The following is an 11,042-nucleotide window of genomic DNA, read 5'->3' as shown; positions in this document are numbered from 1 at the left end:
ACATTCAGGGTAACTATTGAGAGATATGAATTTAGTGCCATTGTATTACGTGTAAAGTGACTATTCCTGTATGTTGTCTCTGTTCCTCTGATCTACTACTTTTAGGGTCTCTCTTTGCCTAGAGGACCCCTTTCAATATTTCCTGTAGAGCTGGTTTGGTGTTTGCAAATTCTTTCAGTTTTTGTTTGTCCTGGAAGCTTTTAATCTCTCCTTCTATTTTCAATGATAGCCTAGCTGGATATAGTATTCTTGGCTGAATGTTTTTCTCGTTTAGTACTCTGAACATATCATGCCAGCTCTTTCTGGCCTGCCAGGTCTCTGTGGATAAGTCTGCTGCCAATCTAATACTTTTACCATTGTATGTTACAGACTTCTTTTCCTGGGCTGCTTTCTGGATTTTCTCTTTGTCACTGAGACTTGTAAATTTTACTATTAGGTGACGGGGTGTGGACCCATTCTTGTTGATTTTGAGGGGGGTTCTCTGAACCTCCTGGATTTTGATGCTTTTTTCCCTTTGCCATATTGGGGAAATTCTCTCCAATAATTCTCTCCAATATACCTTCTGCTCCCCTCTCTCTTTCTTCTTCTTCTGGAATCCCAATTATTCTAATGTTGTTTCATCTTATGGTGTCACTTATCTCTCGAATTCTCCCCTTGTGGTCCAGTAGCTGTTTGTCCCTCTTTTGCTCAGCTTCTTTATTCTCTGTCATTTGGTCTTCTATATCGCTAATTCTTTCTTCTGCCTCATTTATCCTAGCAGTGAGAGCCTCCGTTTTTGATTGCACCTCATTAATAGCTTTTTTTATTTCAACTTGGTTAGAGTTTAGTTCTTTTATTTCTCCAGAAAGGGCTTTTATATCTCCCGAGAGGGTTTCTCTAATATCTTCCATGCCTTTTTCGAGCCCGGCTAGAACCTTGAGAATCGTCATTCTGAACTCTAGATCTGACATATTACCAATGTCTGTATTGATTAGGTCCCTAGCCTTTGGTACTGCCTCTTGTTCTTTTTTTTTGTGGTGAATTTTTCCGCCTTGTCATTTTGTCCAGATAAGAGTATATGAAGGAGCAAGTAAAATACTAAAAGGGTGGCAACAACCCCAGGAAAATATGCTTTAGTCTAATCAGAAGAGATCCCAAATCGTGAGGGGGGAGAAAGGGGATAAAAAGAGGTTCAGAAAGAAAAAAAAAAAAGAAAGAAACAATTAAAAAAAGAAAACCAATAATGAAAAATTATAAAAAGGAATATATATGTATATATATATATTAGATAAACTAGTTTAAAAACATTAAAAAAGAAAATGGTAAAAGTTAAAAAAAATTTAGCAGAAGAAGAGAAAAAAAATTGAAAAAGAAAAAAAAAATTAAATTAACTGCAAGGCTAAAGAATCATGGGGAGAAAGCCATGAGTTCTGTGCTTTGCTTTCTCTTCCTCTGGAATTCCGCTGCTCTCCTTGGTATTGAAACTGCACTCCTTGGTAGGTGAACTTGGTCCTGGCTGGGTTTCTTGTTGATCTTCTGGGGGAGGGGCCTGTTGTAGTGATTCTCAAGTGTCTTTGCCCCAGGCGGAGTTGCACCGCCCTTACCAGGGGCCGGGCTGAGTAATCTGCTCGGGTTTGCTTTCGGGAGCTTTTGTTCCCTGAGCACTTTCCGTAGAGTTCCGGAGGACGGGAATGAAAATGGCGGCCTCCCAGTCTCCGGCCCGGAGGAGCTGAGAGCCCAGGGCCCCACTCCTCAGTGAGCCCTCAGAGAACAGCGCCCAATTACTCCCGTCACCCTGGCCTCCGGCCGTGCTCTGAGGTGACCGAGCCTGCGACCGGTTCAAGGTAACCCCGAGCTTAGAGCTCACTCCTCGGCTCTCTCTGTAGCTGGCTTCCCTGTTCTAATACCTATAAGCTCTGCGACACTCAGACACCCCTGATCCTTCTGTGACACTGCGGGACCTGAGGCCACGCTGACCCCACATGAGCTTCACCCCGGTTTCGCCTCTGGAACGATGTCCCTCAGCGGGACAGGCTTTTAAAAGTCCTGATTTTGTGCTCTGTTGCTCCTCCGCTTAACGGGAGCCGGGCCCTCCCCCTGCGGTCTATCTTCCTGTCGCTTTGGATTCACTTCTCCACCAGTCCTGCCTTTCAAGAAAGTGGTTGATTTTCTGTTTCTAGAATTGCTGTTCTTCTTCTCTTCGATCTCCCATTGGATTTGTAGGTGTTTGCAATCTTTAGGTAAGCTATCTAGCTGATCTCCCGCTACCTGAAGTAGTCTCAGCCTGCTACTTCTCCGCCATCTTGACTCCTCACTAAAATTCAATTTTAATTGTTAGGATTTGTTAATAGTGGTATATTTTTCTTTTATTTTACTACTATCTAATTCATATTTTCTTAAATATATTTACTATCTTTATCTGTTTGCTACATTATCCCTTAACTTATACATTTTAAATAATCGCTTATTTTGTTAATTTTCATAGGATGAATCTTCAAGAAGAATTGGATAAACTTAAAGTACGTGTATCTGTTGATAAGGCAACAATACAAGAATTGAATATGTGTATTGCAGAGAAGAGAGAAGGTACATTTTCTTGTGAGACTAAATATTTATTATAGGCATTTAAAAATTATCTAGTTCTTGACGTTTTGTTTTCAATTTCTTAGAAGAATCTAATCCTTGTTCCCCCTCTTTCTACCGGTTTACTTATTGATATGTCATTAACATTTTTACCTTACATGAGAAAATCAAATAGAACACCTGCATTATAATTCATTAAGAATTCTAAAGAGATATTTGATAAGAAGAAAAGGTGTTTGTTTTTTGATTCATTGATAAGGTTTTCCTAGTTATGTTTTTTCAAAGTTGTATAAATTATATAGTTATTATACTCAATATTAATAATTCATTTATATTTTCATTTGATATTACATTTTTCTGGAACTCATTTAGTTCTCATCTGTTGTCCTAGAATCAAAATTATAGAGTTAAAAGGAAACCTGGAGATCTACAAATCTGCCACCTACTAACCACTAGCCTAAAATTGTTTAGTAAAAGGAATATATCTGTTCCAATTGAAGGGTTATTCCTTTGTTAAAATCAAGATAACTGTATTTATATGAGACTTCAGTCCATACGGTAATACCTCATTAGAAAAAAGTAAATAAGTTTGATAGGACAGAATTTCTTCCTATTTTGCTTCACTATAGCTGCATTGTTACCACTGTAGTTTTAGGTATTGACAATTTATAATAATTAACTTAAAAATTTATACTTAATAAGTTTTCATATACCGATCATCTGCCTATTGTCCCAATTACTATTGTTGTTCCAATTGCTCTTAGTTAGGTCACTGGTGATTTATCAAAGCTAGAGTTTGACATCATCTATTTTATACCACTGATTTATATCATATTTCAAGCTTACTTCTTCACTGGCTTCTGAAACACTGGTTTTTCTTTGTTTTACCTTCTACCACTCTACTATGCTTGCCTCTGTTTTCTCTGATTCTTCCACTGAAACTTCCTTCCATTTATTCCTAAGATCTAAGATTTTATCCTTAGTTTACTTTTCAAGAATAGTAACTTTATTGTTCCTGGAAAAATTACACACACTTAGACATAACTCAAGCAATAAGAAAGACTAAAAAAGACATAGAAAAACATCCTAATTCACAAACACTTAAAAATCCTAATTTCAATCTTAAATAATTATTGAATCAAACATCTCTCAATACTTATAAAGAAAGAAGCCTAGTTAGATAAATTGTGGGAAAAGAAAACCATAATGTATGCTAATTTTTATTTTAATTTTTATTTATTTTTTTAAGATTTTATTTATTTATTTGACAGAGATCACAAGTAGGCAGAGAGGCAGGCAGAGAGAGCGGGAAGCAGGCTCCCTGCAAAGCAGAGAGCCCAATGTGGGGCTCGATCCCAGGACCCTGAAATCATGACCTGAGCTGAAGGCAGAGGCTTAACCCACTGAGCCACCCAGGTGCCCCAGTATGCTGCTTTTTAAAAAGATACTTATGTGTTATTTTGTTTAGTGCCAACCAAATAAAAAGAAACAGTTGTAAATATGAAGGACTGTTGAACTTTAGGTAAATGTTTCATTACTTCAGTAAGTATGAATTTCTAAAACTTTCCTCCAAGATTAAAAAGAAAGGTTCTAAAAACATTGAAGATGCAATTACTTTGTATTTTTAAAAGTATATATTTCAATTTCAAGGCATGTTAAAAATTAATTCTTTGCCATGCAAGATGAAAATAACAGTTGTTTTTAAAGAAAAAAAAAATTGGGGCACCTGGGTGGCTCAGTAGGTTAACCTTCTGCCTTCGGCTCAGGTAGTGATCTCAGGGTCCTGGGATCAAGCCGCGCATCGGGCTCTCTGCTCAGCGGTGAGCCTGCTTCCCCCTCTCTCTGCCTGCCTCTCTGCCTACTTGTGATCTCTCTCTCTCTGTCAAATAAATAAATAAAATCTTTAAAAAGAATTATTTTGTTTCCCTCGCATCTTTAGTCTTGTCATATTGTAACAATGATATGGCCAGTTTTACAGTCTTATTTTTATATAAAATGGACTCAGTACTCATCACATTTTTTAAAGCCATAGGCTTTCTATCCATGAGTTCTTTATTTTTAATTTTTGGTTAGCAAGATATAACCGAAACTATTTTTTTTTTCCCCAAGAAGAAATCAAAATACCTATATTTGTAAGAATTTAGATGTTTGAAAATTTGTTTCAACAGTCTTTATAGTCAATGAATAAATTGGCTGGGTATACTTCTATCATTTCACACTTTTTTTCCCCCTCAGACTTTCTAGATACTACTCATTTTTAGAATGGAAGATTACTATAGAGGTGTATTATGTAGAGGTGTCTGGTTTTCCTTCCATCCTGTGCCTCACTCCATTCTTTGGATGTGACTTGCTTTTTTTTTTTTTTAATTTTTATTTTTTATAAACATATATATTTTTATCCCCAGGGGTACAGGTCTCTGAATGGCCAGGTTTACACACTTCACAGCGTTCACCATAGCACATACCCTCCCCAATGTTCATAACCCCACCCCCCTCTCCCAAACCCCCTCCCCTCATCAACCCTCAGTTTGTTTTGTGAGATTAAGAGTCACTTATGGTTTGTCTCCCTCCCAATCCCATCTTGTTTCATTTACTCTTCTCCTTCCCCCTTAACCACCCATGTTGCATCTCCACTTCCTCATATCAGGGAGATCATATGATAGTTGTCTTTCTCTGATTGACTTATTTCACTAAGCATGATACCCTCTAGTTCCATCCACATTGTCACAAATGGCAAGATTTCATTTCTTTTGATGGCTGCATAGTATTCCATTGTGTATATATACCACATCTTCTTTATCCATTCGTCTGTTGATGGACATCTAGGTTCTTTCCATAGTTTGGCTATTGTAGACATTGCTGCTATAAACATTCGGGTGCACGTGCCCCTTCGGATCACTACGTTTGTATCTTTAGGGTAAATACCCAGCAGTGCAATTGCTGGGTCATAGGGTAGTTCTATTTTCAACATTTTGAGGAACCTCCATGCTGTTTTCCAGAGTGGTTGCACCAGCTTGCATTCCCACCAACAGTGTAGGAGGGTTCCCCTTTCTCCGCATCCTCGCCAGCATCTGTCACTTCCTGACTTGTTCATTTTAGCCATTCTGACGGGTGTGAGGTGATAGCTCATTGTGGTTTTGATTTGTATTTCCCTGATGCCGAGTGATATGGAGCGCTTTTTCATGTGTCTGTTGGCCATCTGGATGTCTTCTTTGCAGAAATGTCTGTTCATGTCTTCTGCCCATTTCTTGATTGGATTATTTGTTCTTTGGGTGTTGAGTTTGCTAAGTTCTTTATAGATTCTGGACACTAGCCCTTTATCTGATATGTCGTTTGCAAATATCTTCTCCCATTCTGTCAGTTGTCTTTTGGTTTTGTTAACTGTTTCCTTTGCTGTGCAAAAGCTTTTGATCTTGATGCAATCCCAATAGTTCATTTTTGCCCTTGCTTCCCTTGCCTTTGGCGATGTTCCTAGGAAGATGTTGCTGTGGCTGAGGTCGAAGAGGTTGCTGCCTGTGTTCTCCTCAAGGATTTTGATGGATTCCTTTCTCACATTGAGGTCCTTCATCCATTTTGAGTCTATTTTTGTGTGTGGTGTAAGGAAATGATCCAATTTCATTTTTCTGCATGTGGCTGTCCAATTTTCCCAACCCCACTTATTGAAGAGGCCGTCTTTTTTCCATTGGACATTCTTTCCTGCTTTGTCGAAGATTAGTTGACCATAGAGTTGAGGGTCTATTTCTGGGCTCTCTGTTCTGTTCCATTGATCTATGTGTCTGGTTTTGTGCCAGTACCATGCTGTCTTGATGATGACAGCTTTGTAATAGAGCTTGAAGTTCGGAATTATGATGGCACCAACTTTGGCTTTCTTTTTCAATATTCCTTTGGCTATTCGCGGTCTTTTCTGGTTCCATATAAATTTTAGGATTATTTGTTCCATTTCTTTGAAAAAAATGGATGGTATTTTGATAGGAATTGCATTAAATGTGTAGATTGCTTTAGGTGGCATAGACATTTTCACAATATTTATTCTTCCAATCCAGGAGCATGGAACATTTTTCCATTTCTTTGTGTCTTCCTCAATTTCTTTCATGAGTACTTTATAGTTTTCTGAGTATAGATTCTTAGCCTCTTTGGTTAGGTTTATTCCTAGGTATCTTATAGTTTTGGGTGCAATTGTAAATGGGATGGACTCCTTAATTTCTCTTTCTTCTGTCTTATTGTTGGTGTAGAGAAATGCAACTGATTCCTGTGCGTTGATTTTATATCCTGACACTTTACTGAATTCCTGTACAAGTTCTAGCAGTTTTGGAGTGGAGTCTTTTGGGTTTTCCACATATAGTATCATATCATCTGCGAAGAGTGATAGTTTGACTTCTTCTTTGCCGATTTGGATGCCTTTAATTTCCTTTTGTTGTCTGATTGCTGAGGCTAGGACTTCTAGTACTATGTTGAATAGCAGTGGTGATAACGGACATCCCTGCCGTGTTCCTGACCTTAGCGGAAAAGCTTTCAGTTTTTGTCCATTGAGAATGATATTTGCGGTGGGTTCTTCATAGATGGCTTTGATAATATTGAGGTATGTGCCCTCTATCCCTACACTTTGCAGAGTTTTGATCAGGAAGGGATGCTGTACTTTGTCAAATGCTTTTTCAGCATCTATTGAGAGTATCATATGGTTCTTGTTCTTTCTTTTATTAATGTGTCGTATCACATTGATTGATTTGCGGATGTTGAACCAACCTTGCAGCCCTGGAATAAATCCCACTTGGTCGTGGTGAATAATTCTCTTAATGTACTGTTGAATCCTATTGGCTAGTATTTTGGTGAGAATTTTTGCATCTGTGTTCCTCAAGGATATCGGTCTGTAGTTCTCTTTTTTGATGGGATCCTTGTCTGGTTTTGGGATCAAGGTGATGCTGGCCTCATAAAATGAGTTTGGAAGTTTTCCTTCCATTTCTATTTTTTGAACAGTTTCAGGAGAATAGGAATTAGTTCTTCTTTAACTGTTTGGTAGAATTCCCCCGGAAAGCCGTCTGGCCCTGGGCTTTTGTTTGTTTGGAGGTTTTTGATGACTGTTTCAATCTCCTTACTGGTTATGGGTCTGTTCAGGCTTTCTATTTCTTCCTGGTTCAGTTGTGATAGTTTATATGTCTCCAGGAATGCATCCATTTCTTCCAGATTGTCAAATTTGTTGGCGTAGAGTTGCTCATTGTATGTTCTTATAATTGTCTGTATTCCTTTGGTGTTAGTTGTGATCTCTCCTCTTTCATTCATGATTTTATTTATTTGGGTCCTTTCTCTTTTCTTTTTGATAAGTCTGGCCAGGGTTTTATCAATCTTACTAATTCTTTCAAGGAACCAGCTCCTAGTTTCGTTCTATTTTTTTTTTTTTTTTGGTTTCTATTTCATTGATTTCTGCTCTGATCTTTATGATTTCTCTTCTCCTGCTGGGTTTAGGGTTTCTTTCTTGTTCTTTCTCCAGCTCCTTTAGGTGTAGGGTTAGGTTGTGTACTTGAGACCTTTCTTGTCTCTTGAGAAAGCCTTGTACCCACTATATATTTTCCACTCAGGACTGCCTTTGTTGTGTCCCACAGAGTTTGAACCGTTGTGTTTTCATTATCATTTGTTTCCATGAATTTTTTCAATTCTTCTTTAATTTCCTGGTTGACCCATTCAGTCTTTAAAAGGATGCTCTTTATTCTCCATGTATTTGGGTTCTTTCCAAATTTCCTCTTGTGATTGAGTTCTAGTTCAGAGCATTGTGGTCTGAAAATATGCAGGGAATGATCCCCATCTTCTGATACCGGTTGAGACCTGATTTAGGACAGAGGATGTGATCTATTCTGGAGAATGTTCCATGTGCACTAGAGAAGAATGTGTATTCTGTTGCTTTGGGATGGAATGTTCTGAATATATCTGTGATGTCCATCTGGTCCAGTGTGTCACTTAAGGCCTTTATTTCCTTGTTGATCTTTTGCTTGGATGATCTGTCCATTTCAGTGAGGGGAGTGTTAAAGTCCCCTACTATTATTGTATTATTGTTGATGTGTTTCTTTGATTTTGTTATTAATTGGTTTATATAGTTGGCTGCTCCCACGTTAGGGGCATAGATATTTAAAATTGTTAGATCTTCTTGTTGGACAGATCCTTTGAGTATGATAGAGTGTCCTTCCTCATCTCTTATTATAGTCTTTGGCTTAAAATCTAATTGATCTGATAGAAGGATTGCCACTCCTGCTTTCTTCTGATGTCCATTAGCATGGTAAATTGTTTTCCACCCCCTCACTTTAAATCTGGAGGTGTCTTCGGGTCTAAAATGAGTTTCTTGTAGGCAACATATAGACGGGTTTTGTTTTTTTATCTATTCTGATACCCTGTGTCTTTTGATTGGGGCATTTAGCCCATTAACATTCAGGGTAACTATTGAGAGATATGAATTTAGTGCCATTGTATTGCGTGTGAAGTGACTATTCCTGTATATTGTCTCTGTTCCTTTCTGATTGTGATTTGCTTTTGCTATGTGAATCTTTAGTTTGTGCCACAAAATTTAAATAAAATGATATACTTCTTGATATACTTTGTTCTAAATCATATTTTTGGATTATCCATTTAATTTATAATTTGTCAGGTAAGATATTCCTGTATTACAAGTTAATGTATTTTTGCATATTCCATTTTTTTATGCTCTCATTCAAGGATATCAGTTGTCTTTATGTTTGGTTAATTTTCCTCTGGGTTTCGTGTATATCTGTTTAATTCTTTAGTTTTTGTCTTTTTCTTCTTCATTCAGTTTATCTAAAGACTTTTCCTTCATCAATTTTTCTATTTTGAGTGCTCTCCCTCTATCTCTCTATACACACACACACACACACACACACACACACACACACAGATCTTCTTCCCTTTGTTCTTTCTAATATTTCTAATATTTCTATTAAATCTACAGTGATATTTTCCGATTCTTAATTTATTGCTTCAACTCTTAAATTCCCACTTTTTTTTTCCTTTGTAAGTCTTATTATTGATTTTCTGAGCTTTTTTATTAAATTCAGGTTTTTGACAAGTTCTTTTCTTTCTTTGATTGTGTTTTCTTCCAGACTGGATTTTAAGTCTGTATTTTTCTAAAGGTTCATTTCATTCCACCTACTAGAGAGTGTTTCCTGTTCTGGAAGGGGTGATTCCAGAGATTTAGACTGATATTTGGCCTTACATGACACCCATCTGGTGCTTCTTATCTTTACTAAGAACAACTTCTGCTGCTCTTCATTCCTTCGTTTAGATCCCAATTTACATTTGGCGTCAGTTTCTATTTTCCTAAAGGACTTCCTTTAATATTTATATACTGCCCAGCTGCTGGTGATGAATTCTTTTAGCTTTTATAAACCTGTAAAAGCAGTCTTTATTTTGTCTTCATTTTTGAAAGATCTTTTTACCGAGTATAGAATTCTTCATTGGTGGGGTTTTTTTCTTTTGATACTTAAAAAAAATGTGCTCCACTCTCTTCTGACTTAAAATGCTTCCAGTGGTAATTCTCCTGTCACTCTTATCTTTTTGCAAAGATGCATAACATGTAATTTTTTTCTACTCTTTGCTCTGGGGAAAAGGAACTATTCTTGGGCCTGTGTGAATTTTGAAGATTGTTTCCTCTAATCCTCTTAGGTGGTTCTTTTTTGGGGTTGTTTATACACATTTGTGTGCTGATCAGTACTTAGCTGGAGACTTGAGGGGTGCCCTCTGTAGATCTTCAGAGCTCTCCCTATCTCTGATTTGTGTTCTCTGGTACTTTACCCTGCAAACCCGAGCTTCCTTGGCCTCCCTGGACTCTGGGGTCTGTCACTGCAATTGAAGATCACCAGATTCCATTTAGTCCTTTATTTTTGTGCTATGACCTGGACGCTCTCTAGGCAGTACATGGGAGCAGTGATTAGTTCACTCCTTTGTTTGCCCTCTCTCAGGGATGACTACCTTCCCTTGTCTTATGCCCAGTGTCTGAGAACCATTTTTTTCATCATTTTCTCTAGTTTTAGTTCCACATGGACAGGTAAATCTGGTACCCTGGTACTTACTTTTATTGTCATTGGACATGTTTTCCCTGGATTAAAATTCCAAATCTCTATGAAGAGTAACCTTTTTCTATGTACCATGTGTATTTTTTTATTTCTTGCTACCTATTTTCCCCTGGCTGTTTTTTCAAAGATTTCAAAATTTATGCATGTTTTTAGAAAAAACTCATTACCTTTCCTCTCAAGTCAGTCTGTCTCCTCTTACTTCCCACATAAGCACCTTAAGCCCCTACCACACTAAATTCCTCTTTACTGAAAATTGTAATTCATATTGTAGTGAATCTCTTACAATCCCATAATATCTCTGTTAGGAGCTCAGCTGAGCTGGAGAGAGCTGAGCTGCCAGGTGTCCACGTAGCTGACTTAAGATAATATGTCAAAGTGAAAGTAACAGTCAAACTTTTAATCACCTAC

General features: G+C 37.5%; 1 protein-coding gene across 7 annotated transcripts in view; it reads left to right on the top strand.

Moving 5' to 3' along the window:
* CNTLN (centlein) overlaps positions 1–11,042 on the top strand; it is a 307,186-nt gene that overhangs the window by 171,472 nt on the left and 124,672 nt on the right. For all 7 annotated transcript variants that reach the window (XM_032880530.1, XM_032880532.1, XM_032880534.1 and 4 more), the window contains one exon: positions 2,465–2,565. In XM_032880530.1, coding sequence (XP_032736421.1) covers positions 2,465–2,565 — 101 coding nt within the window. The remainder of the gene's footprint in view (positions 1–2,464; positions 2,566–11,042) is intronic.

The sequence above is a fragment of the Lontra canadensis genome, unplaced genomic scaffold, assembly GCF_010015895.1.
Source record: "Lontra canadensis isolate GAN:19392208 unplaced genomic scaffold, GSC_riverotter_1.0 scaffold70, whole genome shotgun sequence".
NCBI lineage: Eukaryota > Metazoa > Chordata > Mammalia > Carnivora > Mustelidae > Lontra > Lontra canadensis.
Note: the sequence above shows the minus strand (reverse complement) of the source record. Positions and strands in the feature narration are given on the sequence as shown.